This window comes from Dendropsophus ebraccatus, chromosome 4 (genome assembly GCF_027789765.1).
Source record: "Dendropsophus ebraccatus isolate aDenEbr1 chromosome 4, aDenEbr1.pat, whole genome shotgun sequence".
NCBI classification, from domain to species: domain Eukaryota; kingdom Metazoa; phylum Chordata; class Amphibia; order Anura; family Hylidae; genus Dendropsophus; species Dendropsophus ebraccatus.
Window position 1 is genome coordinate 115,990,395 of NC_091457.1, and position 17,306 is coordinate 116,007,700.

Sequence of the window (17,306 nt, forward strand, 5' to 3'; positions counted from 1 at the left end):
GCGGCAGCAGACCGCCACTATCCTCTATGGGCTGCCCGGACCATCTAGCGATACCCGGGCAGCCCCCCTGCAGCTCCCTGTGGCCCCTCCCGCACTCACCTGCTCGATGCAGTCGCGTGTAATAGCAGCGAGTGGGGAACGAGGAGCAATAGCTGATAGCGCTCGTTTGCTTCTAACTGTCGGCCCGTGGAATAGGGGCTTTAGTATGAAAACTGCAAGATTTCAAGATTATTTCAAAATATAGTAAAATGGAAAATTAGGAAAAACTCACCCAAAAATCTTAAAAATATGTTTAACATAAAAACATAAATAGGTAATTTTCTAATCCGACAATCACTTTAAAGGGTTTGTCTAGTACTTAAAAACATTGCTGCTTTCTTCCAAGAAGATCTGTCTCTGAATTAAAGTAAACTGGGCTGAGCTACAGTATGACCTATAGGTATGGGGCTGTTTTTTTCTATCTGCACATTATCTATAATGTTATAAATCACTCAGAAGAACAGAATTTTCTTCTAACTATTTTATTCAAAGAACTGAAATTCTGTATTTTTTTCTTATCTTTTTATAGAAAGTTTACCCTTCACAATCCAAAAAGATTTTACATAGAAACACTGTGCACAGCCTATATCTTACATGTTACAACATGGTAAAAAATAAGATATAGAAATATGGGAAAATTTTGGCCTCATTTGTCAAAACTGTCAGATCAATCAAAGCTCAATTTGTATTTTTCCAGAGAAACTGCACAAATGTAAGCTGAGCTCTGATTGGTCAAATTTGTCAGACATAAATGAAGCACGCCATCTTCAGGACTGCCTATACAAATGGCTGTTTTCACAGTTAGGATGTGGTCTTCATAAAAAATTATTTAAAAGGTTTTAAGAACTGTAACCTTATATACAGTCGTTGTCGTTATAATACATGATCTTATTTAAAACGTATAAAATCATAACATGAAAATGATTTAATTTGTACATAATTTATCCATTCTTAGCATCTACAAGCTTTGCTTCATACATACAACAATATATACAATTGTAGATCTTATATACCAATATCATCTATAGTAACCGATCAAAATCCACAAGTCATACTTCTAGACCAGGTCAGAAAATGAAAGGTGATCTTTGATTGGTTACTATCAGCAAGATGCTTTCTGGGTATTCTTGAAAATAGCTGAAGTCAAACAACTGCTATTGTTTTAAATTAAAGGGGCTTGCTAGGTTATTTCTACTTGTCCCCTATTCACAGCATAGGGGACAAGTATGAGATTGTGGGGGTCCAACCTCTGGGCCCTGACTACTTTGTTTTGAATGAAGCCAGGGGTCGGCACTTGAGCTGCAGCTCGATTCATTCTCTAAGTAGCCACCAGAGACATCCGAGTACAGCACAGTGTCGGACCCCCCACGATCTCACATTTATTCCCAATCCTGTGGACAGAGGACAAGTAAAAATAACTTGGCAAACCCCTTTAAAAGACTGCAGAATTCTGTGTTCTGTTTAAACAGAGAATAAACATCATATCACTCAAAAGCAGCACATGATAAACAAGCCAAAGAGTTTGTAAAGACATTCAAAATTTGGTGCATCTTTCTCAAGAATATTTCCACTAATGGCAAAACATTTTCTCAGCTCTTGACTACTATAACTTCCCCTGACTCCCACATTAGCATACATAATCGGCTTGGTTGAGTGGACATGTTGTTAGCATGGAGGGAGATACAGTTTTGGTGCTACATAAAGTAGAATTCCAGCGAAAATTTTTATTAAAGTTTTATATTGCCCCCCAAAAGTTATACAAATCACCAATATACACTTATTACGGGAAATGCTTATAAAGTGCTTTTTCCCTGCACTTACTACTGCATCAAGGCTTCACTTCCTGAATAAAATGGTGATGTCCCGACCCGACTCCCAGAGCTGTAACCCTCTCCAGCAGCCACAGACCGCACAGCTCTAGGAGTCAGGTCGTGACATCACCATATTCCTATGGGCTACGTGGAGGTTCTAAATCTCGTCCAGGGTGCCCCTTCTGCAGCCCCCCCCCCTGCTCCGACCCACCGGCAGCAAGCAAGGAATGAGGAGCAAGCGAGTGCTGATCTGACAGGTCGGCACTCACTTACTCCTCACCATCAGCCGTGTAATAGGGGCTTTATATTTAACATCGCACATATTAAACATCCCACCTGTCTTATTATTCTTACTGTGGGAGACATGGAGGGGCACACAGGTTACCCTCTTAGCAGAAGACTTTGGGGTGATTGCAATAAATTTGGTCTAAAGGGCCAATGTTAAAAAACTGAGGACAATGGGACCATAAAATTGCACTGTTTTAGTCTTATAGAGCCGCTACACCAGAATAGTCAGCACCACTTAGTACCATGTGTACAATGCTCAGACTCAGGCAGTCCTGATTTTAGTAAACAAGTAGTACATTTCTCCAGGGTTCCCATTTTATCCACCGGGTTAGTGTGTTCTCGACCAATATCAGCTTATATCTTCACCAAGCTTTTTACAGACTTCTATGTGGTGCAGAAGACCTTGTCTTTTTTCAGAGCTCACAAGCTTTTTCCTGAGGTATTTGGCCACTGCCTTTATCAAGCAGGGAGGAGATAGACAAGTAGTGTCTTGTAGATGGCTGACCAGTCTATAGATGTCCTTCAATAAGCGGTACCTGGAGATCTTCCTGAAGCATTTGGGGATATCCTTCTTCTCACACAGTCCTTCAAAGTACACCATTGTATAGTGCTCCAGATTTTCTTCTGGTTGAACCTCAAAGTCTTTCTCCAGACAAGACATAGCTGCCCCAAAGAGATTAGTTGAGTCTTTTAATCCAATGCTATTGATTTGATGGTTTTTCCATTGGTCATACATCGTCTTACTTCCTCTTGTCCATACAATCATAATTTTGCCTTTTCTTTGACTCACTAGATCTCTTTTTTGGTAAAACCAAGGTAACATTCCAATCTGGCTGATTGTGTTAATGTCCCATAAGTCCAAGATGACCTCACATCCCAGGATGCTGTGCAGGAAGTCAGCAAAGGCACAGATGAGGTTTTTGTATTCTGCCGAATCGGAGGAGTACACAAGTAGGATGGTCCTTCTCCAGAGTGAAGCTGTGTATGCAGAGAAACCAATGACATGATAATTAGAGAGTGGCGCTCCTTCCCATTTACAACCAGTCAAACCCCAAGATTAATCTTAGTTTATTTGGGTCAACTGTCCAGCTTTTCCTTTTAGAGGCCTGCCCTATCCACTTTTAGTTACACCCCTTATAGTGCCAACCACAGTTGGTTTTGTCTGGTTATGCTGGTTTGTTATGACAACTACTATACAGTATATAATAAATGTTAATTTCTTTTTGTTTAACAATAAGTGTTAATTCTTCTTCATGGAAAAATAGGACATCCCCTGAAAATAAGACATAGTGTCTTATATTAATTTTTGCTCTCAAAGATGCATTGTCTTATTCTCAGGGAAACAGGGTATTTGTCAAATACATTAGGAAGTGGAAAGTAATGTAATACTGCCAAACAGTAACCACATAATACCAACATATTGCCGGCATTATACTGCCATATAATACATGGTAAATACATAGAAGTGTCATAGTTTGCCAAAATATTACCATCATACAGTGTCAGACGTAATCAATTGCCTGCATACTACTACAAAATAATATTACAAAATAATACTGCAATATACTACTCAACAGATACCAAATAATGTGACTACGTTCAGCTTAGTGAAAATAATCATCGATTGATGGAAACATTTTATTTACCTGTAAATATCTTCCATATTCTCTTACAGATTACGCAGATGATCAAAATCAAAGTGAAAACCAGGAACGATGTGGCGAGAGCAAGAAGGCCTAGACGTCTGTGAGAAACTGGAGAGGAAAGAAACAGATGAAGGACATATTGTATCCATGCAGTAATGAATAGGCCAGTGCACATCCTATGTATGCAGTAGGTAATTGCTTATATAGCACTTCTGAGCGATATGTAAGAACATAGCGCCATTTGTATAGAGGTGTGGCTTAGCGATATTCGTGGGAGTGGCCTAGACAGTGAGGGAGCTTTGTATCTGCAGGATTCTGCTTGCTGGAGGTCAGCACAAGGATGTGGTATCTTTTCTTAGTGGCATGTATATGGTATGTGATGCAGTGTGTATATGATATGTGTCAAATGTACTAGTCTTATTTGTGATGTATATGCCCAATAATTGCCTGCTGGGTGTGTAGCGCTCACTGACTTTCAAAGGTTTTATTGTTTTACAAATGGTATAAAACATTTGAGTGCAATTATTTTGTGGTTATAACAGGAATGTCGCTAGATAACAGCGGTCATAAATATAAAAGGACAAAAAGGCAAAACAATCAGCACAGTTACCCTGATAATAAGGGGGGAACAAGAGGGTCTGACAGACAATACACAACAAGGGTAGGGAGTAACAAGACAAGGGAAGAGTGTTAGCTGGAAAGTATAGAAAGTCCCATGATAAAAGAGAGGTCATAAATAGTGCTTAAATAAGTTAGCAAGGCTGCCAGGTGGCATCAAATTTATCCTGGGAGTCCCAAAGAAGACTGGTGAGCTTATCATTAACCATAATCCATAAGCCATTCTGACAAATGTGAGTCTTCAGGCGCTGACCAATCAGCAGTATGAGCTGGGAGAGACATGCACTCATCTCCCACTCTGGGTCTAGGAGACCTGGAGAGCCCCATGGACTAGCATTGGGAGTCTGTCTAAGTCACGTTACACAGAGCCGGGATACAACACACTAAGAGCTTACTTCCCCTGACTGATTCTCTTGATCGGACTGTCTTTAAGCTGTTATAGAGAGGGCTCCCATCGTGAACTCTCTCTATACTGGGCAGCTCCCGTCTGCTATTAGCAGCCAGGGACTGTTGCTAATAGCCGGCATGGAGTGATCATCTGTGTCGCTATTTTACCATTTACATACTGCTGTCAAAACTGAGGGTGGCATTTAAATGCCCTTAAAATATCTTCCTTGATTGTCCAGTGGGGGGGGGGGATCAGATCCCTTCAGCAAGATTGTGTCAGCCACAAGGCCCCCTCAACCTGTACAAAATGAGCACAGAATGATGGCTCAATGCAGTACATGTACTACATTGATCCCTATAAGAAGAGTTGAGCAAAGCGGGCTTCGCTAAGGTTCGTACAAAGCTGAACCATAGGATTTTGAATCCTACTGTCTGCCCACTCGTGGAGAAGGTGGAGACAGCCTGAGGACAGCTTGAAAACATGGATACAGCCTATGAGGTATGGCTGTACCTATATTTTCAAGATGGTCCATGGGATATACAGTATGCACCTTCTCCACAGAGCAGGCAGACAGTGGGATTCAAAAGCCAAGGGTTCGTGTAAACCTTATCGAAGATCATCTTTACCTATGAGCAATTATGGTATTGCTCATAGATGTCCCCTAGGGAAAATATAATTTAAATACCCCCTCCCTTATCCTATTTTTTTCAATAAGATATTCTAAACAAAAAAATAAACATATTTGCTATCGCCGCATGTGGAACTGCCCAAACTATTATATTATCACATTCCTGATCTTGCATGGTAAACGGCAAAAGTGCAAAAGTTGCAGATTTTTTGTTACATCACATCAAAGAAAAGATTAAATAAAAAGTGATCACATCTGTACAAATGTGGCACTGATTAAAAAAAAATACAAAATACAGAAAAATGAAAACAGAAAAAAAATACAGAAAAATAAAAGCAATTTTAAGCACATTTTATAAAAAAAAAAATTATATATACATATATATATATATATATATATATATATATATTTTAGATTGTAAAATAAAAGAAAAGTTATATAAATTGGTTATTGTTGTAATCGTACTGAGGAAGATGCATAATGCATGTCCGTTTTTTTTTTTCAGTTTCACCTCCTAAATCATTTTCTTTGGATTCGCAACATATTTTAAAAATTAAACATGTCATTACCAAGTACAATTGGTGTTGTATAAAATAGGAGATCATATTGGTCTGTAGGTGAAAACATGCAAGCGTTATGGCCTTTTAAAAGGAGGAATAAACAAAAGGGCAAAAAATGAAAAACCGGAAATTGTAGACGGGGTCTTTTGTTGTCAATCTCTGCAAAGGTGTCTTCCATTACTGATACCAGACACATACTTTTTCATTAAATATAGTTTTGCAAACTTATTATTTTATGTCATTTATATAGTTATAAACCAAAGCAGTAAAATGGATACAAAAGTACAATTTCCAGAAAGGTGGGAAGCAACATTGCAAATACTTACAGTCAAACGAACAGAAGAGATACTCATGGGAAAACTGGACATCAGAACGCCATAACTGTGTGTAAAATGTAAGAGTTAGTCAGTTACAGCAGAATATCAATGCACAAAGCCAGAAATACTGTAACCATAACTATGCAATACCTTAAAGGGATAGACCACTGGATAGGTGATCACTAGAGTTTGCAAAGCAGGTATCCTGGACTGCTCCCCCATTAAAACTCCCTTCTGCAGATGTTTTGTGGCCAGGGAGGACCGGGGTCCCCCATATTAGCAAATAGTGGGTTAGGGCCACCACTGTCCTTACATGTATTACTAATACAGTGAATAGGTGATAGGTATTTATGGCTATAATATCCCTCTCTGTAATCTGCAATACATTATCTGAGCCCTGATCCCTCTAAGGATATAAAAGAAAATGAATCAGAAATCTGGATTAATCTTCCCTTTTTGAAATAACCAAAGTATTTTATGTACACTTATGGCCCAAGGTATCCAAACTAATATTTCATGTCATTTGTTCCAACCTAGGAAAGCAATAGGCTAAGGAACACATGGTGGTACTAAGTGTGCCGCCTGGTGATAATGATGCCATGCAGATACATAGAGCCACACTCCAGCACTTAAATATGTACAGGTACTGCCGGTGCTCATCACACAGTCTTTATTACGCTTTATTGCAACATTTGAGCATTATTTATGTCCTGTATTTGTCAACCATTCGTCTTAGTCTTATAACATAAGGAAGTTCCTGTTTGCTTAAATATTACTGCTAAGATATTCAACACCTAGGAAGAACAGGACAGAGGGGGGCTGGGTTCACACTATGTATATTTGAGGCTGTATTTGTGAGGCTGTATAGCAACCAAAACCAGGAGTGGATTGAAAACACAGAAAGGCTCTGTTCACATAATGTTGTAATTGAGTGGATGGCCGTCATTTAATGGCAAATTTTTGCTGTTATTTTAAAACAACGGCTGTTATATTGAAATAATGGCAGTTATTTACCGTTATATGACGGCCATCCACTCAATTTCAACATTGTGTGAACAGAGCCTTTCTGTGTTTTCAATCCACTCCTGGTTTTGGTTGCTATGAGGACCTGACTTGAGGACCAAATACTGCCTGAAGTATACAGTGTGTGAACCCAGCCTAAAAGTGCAAATTAAAGGGGAACTCCACCCATAAACAATTCTATGAGATTCTTAGCTATGGAAATCTCCTAATGCACTGGAAGGCGTTCAGAGACTATAGAGCAGTGGTTCCTAACATTTTGCATGTTGCAGGCCACTCTCATACAGGGGCGTAGCGAGGGGGGGGGCAGAGGGGGCAGCTTCTCCAGGCGCAAGGCTGAAGGGGGGCACCAGCCTCCTTCATACACAGTGCCTTTCTGTCTACAGCTTCTAAGTGACTGTTTTGTGTATGTTCATATGTGTGTATGTATCTGTATATGTGCATGTGTGTATCTGTCATGTGTCTGTATATGTGCATATGTGTGTATGTATCTGTATATGTGCATGTGTGTCTGTCATGTGTCTGTATATGTGCATATGTGTGTATGTATCTGTATATGTGCATGTGTGTCTGTCATGTGTCTGTATATGTGCATATGTGTGTATGTATCTGTATATGTGCATGTGTGTATCTGTCATGTGTCTGTATATGTGCATATGTGTGTGTAGGTATCTGTATATGTGTCTGTATATGTGCATTTGTGTATCTGTCATGTGTATGTATATGTGTCCGTATATGTTCATATGTGTGTATGTTTCTGTATATGTGCATGTGTGTATCTGCCATGTGTCTGTATATGTGCTTATGTGTCTGTATATGTGTATGTGTCTGGATATGTGCATATGTGTATGTATATGTGTATTTGTCATGTGTCTGTATAGGTGCATATGTGTGTATGTCTGTATATGTGTATCTGTCATGTGTCTGTATATGTGCATATATATGTGTATGTCTGTATATGTGTATCTGTCATGTGTCTGTATACGTTCATATGTGTCTGTATATGTGCATTTGTGTGTATGTCTGTATACTGTATGTGTATCTGTCATGTGTCTATATATGTGCATATGTGTCTGTATATGTGCATATGTGTGTATGTCTGTATATGTGTATCTGTCATGTGTCTTATTACAAGAATCAGATCTGTGCATGATACTGAGCAGGTGTTTTAAGTCCAGTGTGGCGAGAAGTTTCTGTTTGAGGTGTCTGGGAGGAGGGGGGGCGCCAAAATGAATCTTTGCCCTGGGTGCAGGAAAAGCTAGCTACGCCTCTGCTCTCATATATGACCGGTGTCAGTGAACCACATTGAATATTTACAGTAAGGAATGAAAGTATCTAAGGCCTATTGAAATCGAGTTTGACCCGGGTCTCAGATATTTAGCATTATTAGAGCACGAAAGAAAATAATTATGGATCAAAACAAAAGTGAGAATTCATACCTTGATGCAATCTCCGATGCCGGGCCGAGGGAGTGATAGCTGCAGATTTTGAGATCCACCTGGATGTTGCTGAGTAAAAAAAATATTTTGCACTGAATATGATGAATATGTATCACCTAGCATTAGATTAATAAGTAAGGTTGTGTTCCCACAACGTTTTTTCTTGACCTTTTATAATTTTTTTGAATCCAAAATGGTGTCCGTTATTTTGAGGATTGGCTGCCCGTCAGTGCAATAACAGCTGCTGGTACATTATTCTAGTACAGGTGGACTGATTGGCCTTTGGGTGTGTCTTTAATTGAAAAGTCCATTGAATTTAATAGTAAAAGTAAAAAAATGACGGTAAAAAAAAAAAAGTGTGTGAACTAAAAAATAACGTCCGCTGTTTTCTAAAGACGTCCGAAAATAATTGACATGATCATTATTTTGACTTCCACACAGATAACATTCGTCATTTTTTACATTGTGTCATTCTAAGGACTTCAATGCATTGCATTACAGTCAGTTAAATCGCGGCAATAACGGACGTCTTTTCTCTTTTTTTGACGTTGTGTGAACATAGCCTTAGGCTGCATTCACAGGTGCACAGAGTATGACAGATGAAGACCCTGACACAACGAGGGTCTGGAAGCCTAAACTGAGAGCACCAAAGTGATCTTTTATCTGTGTTCCATTTTATTTTTGCTATATGGCTCATCACCCCTCCTTAAAGGGGTAGTGCGGCGCTAAGAAATTATTCAGAGTAACACACATTACAAAGTTATACAACTTTGTAATGTATGTTATGTCTGTGAATCGCCCCCTTCCCGTGTCCCACCACCCCCGCCCGTGTACCCGGAAGTGTTGGTGCATTATACATTACCTGATCCGTGTCGCGCATGTCCGCCATCTTGTGCCAAACGTCATCTTCGGACGGACGGGCGAATCGCTGCCGCCGTCCCTGATGCCGGCCCCCCTCTGCCGCGTCATAACTGTGCTCAGCCGCGATTGGCATAACTGTGCTCAGCCAATCGCGGTTGAGCACAGTTATGACGTGGCAGAGGGGGGCCGGCATCAGGGACGGCGGCAGCGATTCGCCCGTCCGTCCGAAGATGACGTTTGGCACAAGATGGCGGACATGCGCGACACGGATCAGGTAATGTATAATGCACCAACACTTCCGGGTACACGTGCGGGGGTGGTGGGACACGGGAAGGGGGCGATTCACCGATATAACATACGTTACAAAGTTGTATAACTTTGTAATGTGTGTTATTCTGTGAATAATTTCTTAGCGCCGCACTACCCCTTTAATGATACTAGGCAAGTAGACATCCAAGTCATGTGCTGTGTAATGGTGTACTGTGTACTATGCTGGTCATTGGTCCTGTGTAGTAGGCTGGTCATTGGTCCTGTGTAGTAGGCTGGTCATTGGTCCTGTGTAGTAGGCTGGCCATAAGTCCTGTGTACTATGCTGGTCATTGATCCTGTGTAGTAGGCTGGTCATTGATCCTGTGTACTATGCTGGTCATTGATCCTGTGTAGTAGGCTGGTCATTGATCCTGTGTACTATGCTGGTCATTAATCCTGTGTACTATGCTGGTCATTGATCTTGTGTAGTAGGCTGGCCATATGTCCTGTATACTATGCTGGTCATTGATCCTGTGTAGTAGGCTGGTCATTGATCCTGTGTACTATGCTGGTCATTGATCCTGTGCAGTAGGCTGGTCATTGATCCTGTGTAGTAGGCTGGCCACAAGTCCTGTGTACTATGCTGGTCATTGATCCTGTGTAGTAGGCTGGTCATTGATCCTGTGTAGTAGGCTGGCCACAAGTCCTGTGTACTATGCTGGTCATTGATCCTGTGTAGTAGGCTGGTCATTGATCCTGTGTACTATGCTGGTCATTGATCCTGTGTAGTAGGCTGGCCATAAGTCCTGTATACTATGCTGGTCATTGATCCTGTGTACTATGCTGGTCATTGATCCTGTGTACTATACTGGTCATTGATCCTGTGTAGTAGGCTGGTCATTGATCCTGTGTACTATGCTGGTCATTGATCCTGTGTAGTAGGCTGGTCATTGATCCTGTGTACTATGCTGGTCATTGATCCTGTGTAGTAGGCTGGCCATAAGTCCTGTGTAGTAGGCTGGTCATTGATCTTGTGTAGTAGGCTGGTCATTGATCCTGTGTAGTAGGCTGGCCATAAGTCCTGTGTAGAAGGCTGGCCACAAGTCCTGTGTACTATGCTGGTCATTGATCCTGTGTAGTAGGCTGGTCATTGATCCTGTGTAGTAGGCTGGTCATTGATCCTGTGTAGTAGGCTGGCCACAAGTCCTGTGTACTATGCTGGTCATTGATCCTGTGTACTATGCTGGTCATTGATCCTGTGTACTATGCTGGTCATTGATCATGTGTAGTAGGCTGGTCATTGGTCCTGTGTACTATGCTGGTCATTGATCCTGTGTAGTAGGCTGGTCATTGATCCTGTGTACTATGCTGGTCATTGATCCTGTGTAGTAGGCTGGCCATAAGTCCTGTGTACTATGCTGGTCATTGATCCTGTGTAGTAGGCTGGCCATAAGTCCTGTGTACTATGCTGGTCATTGATCCTCTGTAGTAGGCTGGCCTTAAGTCCTGTGTACTATGCTGGTCATTGATCCTGTGTAGTAGGCTGGCCTTAAGTCCTGTGTACTATGCTGGTCATTGATCCTGTGTAGTAGGCTGGTCATTGATCCTGTGTAGTAGGCTGGCCATAAGTCCTGTGTAGTAGGCTGGTCATTGATCTTGTGTAGTAGGCTGGTCATTGATCTTGTGTAGTAGGCTGGCCACAAGTCCTGTGTAGTAGGCTGGCCATACGTCCTGTGTAGTAGGCTGGCCATAAGTCCTGTGTAGGAGGCTGGCCACAAGTCCTGTGTACTATGCTGGTCATTGATCCTGTGTAGTAGGCTGGTCATTGATCCTGTGTACTATGCTGGTCATTGATCCTGTGTACTATGCTGGTCATTGATCCTGTGTACTATGCTGGTCATTGATCCTGTGTACTATGCTGGTCATTGATCCTGTGTACTATGCTGGTCATTGGTCCTGTGTAGTAGGCTGGTCATTGATCCTGTGTAGTAGGCTGGCCATAAGTCCTGTGTACTATGCTGGTCATTGATCCTGTGTACTATGCTGGTCATTGATCCTGTGTAGTAGGCTGGTCATTGATCCTGTGTACTATGCTGGTCATTGATCCTGTGTAGTAGGCTGGCCATAAGTCCTGTGTACTATGCTGGTCATTGATCCTGTGTAGTAGGCTGGTCATTGATCCTGTGTAGTAGGCTGGTCATTGATCCTGTGCAGTAGGCTGGTCATTGATCCTGTGTAGTAGGCTGGCCATAAGTCCTGTATACTATGCTGGTCATTGATCCTGTGTAGTAGGCCGGTCATTGATCCTGTGTAGTAGGCTGGTCATTGATCCTGTGCAGTAGGCTGGTCATTGATCCTGTGTAGTAGGCTGGCCATAAGTCCTGTATACTATGCTGGTCATTGATCCTGTGTAGTAGGCCGGTCATTGATCCTGTGTAGTAGGCTGGCCACAAGTCCTGTGTACTATGCTGGTCATTGATCCTGTGTAGTAGGCTGGTCATTGATCCTGTGTAGTAGGCTGGCCACAAGTCCTGTGTACTGTGCTGGTCATTGATCCTGTGTAGTAGGCTGGTCATTGATCCTGTGTACTATGCTGGTCATTGATCCTGTGTAGTAGGCTGGCCATAAGTCCTGTATACTATGCTGGTCATTGATCCTGTGTACTATGCTGGTCATTGATCCTGTGTACTATACTGGTCATTGATCCTGTGTAGTAGGCTGGTCATTGATCCTGTGTACTATGCTGGTCATTGATCCTGTGTAGTAGGCTGGTCATTGATCCTGTGTACTATGCTGGTCATTGATCCTGTGTAGTAGGCTGGCCATAAGTCCTGTGTAGTAGGCTGGTCATTGATCTTGTGTAGTAGGCTGGTCATTGATCCTGTGTAGAAGGCTGGCCACAAGTCCTGTGTACTATGCTGGTCATTGATCCTGTGTAGTAGGCTGGTCATTGATCCTGTGTAGTAGGCTGGTCATTGATCCTGTGTAGTAGGCTGGCCACAAGTCCTGTGTAGTATGCTGGTCATTGATCCTGTGTAGTAGAGTGGTCATTGATCCTGTGTAGTAGAGTGGTCATTGATCCTGTGTACTATGCTGGTCATTGATCCTGTGTACTATGCTGGTCATTGATCCTGTGTAGTAGGCTGGTCATTGGTCCTGTGTACTATGCTGGTCATTGATCCTGTGTAGTAGGCTGGTCATTGGTCCTGTGTACTATGCTGCTCATTGATCCTGTGTAGTAGGCTGGTCATTGATCCTGTGTACTATGCTGGTCATTGATCCTGTGTAGTAGGCTGGCCATAAGTCCTGTGTACTATGCTGGTCATTGATCCTGTGTAGTAGGCTGGCCATAAGTCCTGTGTACTATGCTGGTCATTGATCCTGTGTAGTAGGCTGGTCATTGGTCCTGTGTACTATGCTGCTCATTGATCCTGTGTAGTAGGCTGGTCATTGATCCTGTGTACTATGCTGGTCATTGATCCTGTGTAGTAGGCTGGCCATAAGTCCTGTGTACTATGCTGGTCATTGATCCTGTGTAGTAGGCTGGCCATAAGTCCTGTGTACTATGCTGGTCATTGATCCTGTGTAGTAGGCTGGCCTTAAGTCCTGTGTAGTAGGCTGGCCTTAAGTCCTGTGTACTATGCTGGTCATTGATCTTGTGTAGTAGGCTGGTCATTGATCTTGTGTAGTAGGCTGGCCACAAGTCCTGTGTAGTAGGCTGGCCATAAGTCCTGTGTAGTAGGCTGGCCATAAGTCCTGTGTAGGAGGCTGGCCACAAGTCCTGTGTACTATGCTGGTCATTGATCCTGTGTAGTAGGCTGGTCATTGATCCTGTGTAGTAGGCTGGTCATTGATCCTGTGTACTATGCTGGTCATTGATCCTGTGTACTATGCTGGTCATTGGTCCTGTGTAGTAGGCTGGTCATTGATCCTGTGTAGTAGGCTGGCCATAAGTCCTGTGTACTATGCTGGTCATTGATCCTGTGTACTATGCTGGTCATTGATCCTGTGTAGTAGGCTGGTTATGTGTCCTGTGTAGTTCTCACAGCATGCATATAGATTATGTATCAGTTCTTTTCATCATTATATTGCTGCTTACCGTGGACACATTATAGATGACTGACTGAAGGCTACAGTCCCCACTTTGCTGGTTTTGGTGACACACTGCTGCACTAAAAGATGAAGGGATTTTGGAGGATATCTTGAGCTGGACATAAGAAAGCTGAATCTTCAGATCCAAACTCCAGAGCCGATCTAAAACCAAGCAGATGGCAAAATAGTAGGTAGATATTAAACAAGTCAGTATGGAAGAAGCCATAATAGAATGGCCCAGACTTGTACAGACTCTGTGTGGCACTTTGCTGGGTCCATGCATGTGCCAATGGTCATGGAACCCTAGAGGGAAAACTCCCATATTGCTACATTGATTTAGTATGTCTAATATTACAGAAATTATTCCCTAGTTAACATTACACGCACTTTACTTACCTCTTCTATGAGGACATTTTATATGGGTGTGATTCATCAATGTGAACTATGAAAAAACAGGATAAAACAAGGCAAGATTAATAAAGTATAATAGATATCAGGGGGCTGGTGAACCCACAACCCCTGCACTTCCAGCCATATAGCTGAACCCTTCAATTCCAGTTCCTTGTCAAAACCCAAGTGTATTGTACAGATATTAATAAACCCACTCTGCTGCCATCTGCTGGACAGATTCTTTTAAATCACATGAGTATAGGCAATAAGCCAATGAGATGTTGAATTGTTGATGGCAAGACGCTTGGTACAATGTTATCTAGTTGAAAAACGTTTTATTGCTGTCAGTGAGAGACGCAACAACCACGACCATTTTATTGGCTAACAAGAATATAATAAAATGTCACACAGAAATCTTTGGCGACAACTTCAGTCTCTTCAGTGACAGCAACACTAAAATATTCAGTACTGCCATCTGGTGGTCACATTATAAATAGATCCAATTATACAGAAAGACTCATCTCTGCAGTGTAATATTGAAAGCAGGTGCAAAGCCAAGCAAAGAAGAATTTTGCACTGTCACCTGGTGGCCAAATTATTTTAAAGCACTTCATATAAATGTACAGTGGTACCTTGGTTTAAGAGTAACTTGGTTTAAGAGAGATTTGCAAGAAGAGCTCACAATTTTTCAAAATTGTGACTTGGTTTAAGAGCATTGCTTTGGTTTAAGAGCTCCCTGTACTGGGTGCGAGGGGGGGCGGGGGAGGGGAATGGTCTGCATAGCGGGGTCTACAGCACTGTACTCTGATCCAGGAAGTATCCCTTATCTTCCAAATCATACCAGAGCCATGTCAGGCTGGGGCTTGCATCAGGGGACAGGACTATAGAGGTAATTCTAGCCTGTTTTACTACACTACTGCATTATGGAGATCTGCAGTTCCATCCTGTATCTATAAACTGCTGCTGTATTTTCAGGTTTATGCCCTTACTATACATTATACACCACATGCTGATTGCTATACTGTACAGTAACTTATAATATCGCATATTCAGCTGTTTCTAAATGTTTGTTTCATTTGTTTTACATGTTATTCAGAATAAAAAAAATCATTATTTTGGGGATTTGGAACCAGTTGTCTGCATTCAATGATTTCTTATGGGAAAATTTGCTTTGGTTTAAGAGTATATTTGGATTACAAGCACGGCCCCGGAACCACGGCCACATATTGCTCCAAATCCCTTACAGATTCATAGATGTTACAGTTCCTTCTACAGCCACCACTAGAGGGAGTACTGCATACACTTATTATTGTATTCAGTAAATGAATAAACTGCAATAAACTCCTAAGCGCCATCTCATGGTGGAATTTTGTCAATGAACAACATATTTGTGGGGTATTTAGAGGTCTGTAAAGGGTTGTGGGTTAAAGGGGAACTCCAGATAGAGTTATTATTATTATTATTATTATTATTATTATTATTATTATTATTATTATTATTATTAATAATAATAATAATAATAATAATAATAATAATAAACTAGCTGCAGAAGCCTTTGTTCTGTATTTTGTGGCTCTACTTCCTGGTTGAGCAGTTGTACACAGTACTACAGGTTCCAGAATGCATTGCTTTCCCTCAGCTGTTCATCACAGTCCCCCAACCTGCCTATTCCCCACCCAAATCTGTTGCAGAACATCTAGGCTGTGTTCACACATTACAGTTTCATTGTGTTACTGAATTATTTGCAGTACTTTATCATTTCATTGTGGTCGCACCCGCACAGCACACTATTATTACCTGTAACACTGATATTGGAATAAAGTAAAGAACTTTTTTAATTTAATTTTTTTCTTTTTATTTCCACGCACGTATTATGATCAAGCATCTTTTATCTTTGAGGTTAAGCTCCACAATAAGGACTTATCTGATTATCTTACGTGGGATATACCGTGTATGCCTCGTTTTTTGTCCAGGTGGGATTGGCAGTGCGGGCTCTGATACTTTGTGCCATTGAGCATCATTTAATAGTGATACGGCATCATTTTTGTGAGACACTGCAATACTGCAATGAAACTCCAACATGTGTGAACATAGCCCTAATTTCACTGCAGAGTTTTGCACAATCAGTAAAGTTGAAGCAGCTACTTCTGGCCAGTCAGAGATCGTGAATCACTTATGGGATTAGGGGATCCAGCCAAGCCTCCTGTGACATTACGCCCTGCCCCCTTATTGCATCATCAGCCTGTGCTCAGCAAACACAACGTGAGACAGAGAATTGTTATCTTTGTCTCCTAAGGTGGGAGAGCAGTGGGAGCAGGAGACAATGTGGATTGGCACAGAGACCATTTTTCTTCACTTCCTGGTGTGGCAGAACCGTACAGATATGGTAATACATTATATAGACACATCTATATAACTTTTAATGTACTTTTAATAGAAAAACAGTTTTCCTTATATGGAGTTATCCTTGGAGTGACACCATTTGCCAGAATTCTGATAGTTGGTCTACACTGCGACCACATAGTTTAACATGTGAAACAGTCCTAGACTGTCTAGCCTGTGTTTACACTGTCTAAGAATTAGTCTGTTTTAGTAAATTAAAATGAATCAGAAAAGAATTTTAGAGATACATAGAACACAAGTGCATACACTGTTTACAGTTTATAGGCCTAAGTTTACCTTAAAACACAAGTGATGATCTCGGTCAATGCTCTTAACATAAAATTCCTGCAAAACACAGAAAGTCACAGATTATTACTGTACCCAATAACTGCAGTAGTGGTAGTAGCGCATGTTAGGTCTGGGCCAGGCACAGGACTTCTACGGGGCCCACTGCACACACTGCTTCTGCAATATACTGCCCTAACCCCCACCCCCACCCCCAATCTGCCATCATTTAGAGCACCCAGTGGCCACGCAGGCCTCCTGGCCATTGGCTCCCCACCCTGCCAGTCACTCTT

General features: G+C 41.7%; 1 protein-coding gene across 1 annotated transcript in view; it reads right to left on the bottom strand.

The window, feature by feature from the left end:
- Nucleotides 1-2,090: 2,090 nt before the first annotated feature.
- The window catches only part of IL17RE (interleukin 17 receptor E), a 54,224-nt gene continuing 39,008 nt past the window's right edge, over nt 2,091-17,306 (bottom strand). Inside the window, exons 10-16 of the mRNA XM_069966820.1 lie at nt 17,026-17,073; nt 14,353-14,398; nt 13,964-14,118; nt 8,755-8,823; nt 6,305-6,359; nt 3,785-3,892; nt 2,091-3,116 (exon numbers count right to left, since the gene is read on the bottom strand). Of these exons, the coding sequence (XP_069822921.1) occupies nt 2,488-3,116; nt 3,785-3,892; nt 6,305-6,359; nt 8,755-8,823; nt 13,964-14,118; nt 14,353-14,398; nt 17,026-17,073 (1,110 nt within the window). The 3' untranslated portion in view covers nt 2,091-2,487. The remainder of the gene's footprint in view (nt 3,117-3,784; nt 3,893-6,304; nt 6,360-8,754; nt 8,824-13,963; nt 14,119-14,352; nt 14,399-17,025; nt 17,074-17,306) is intronic.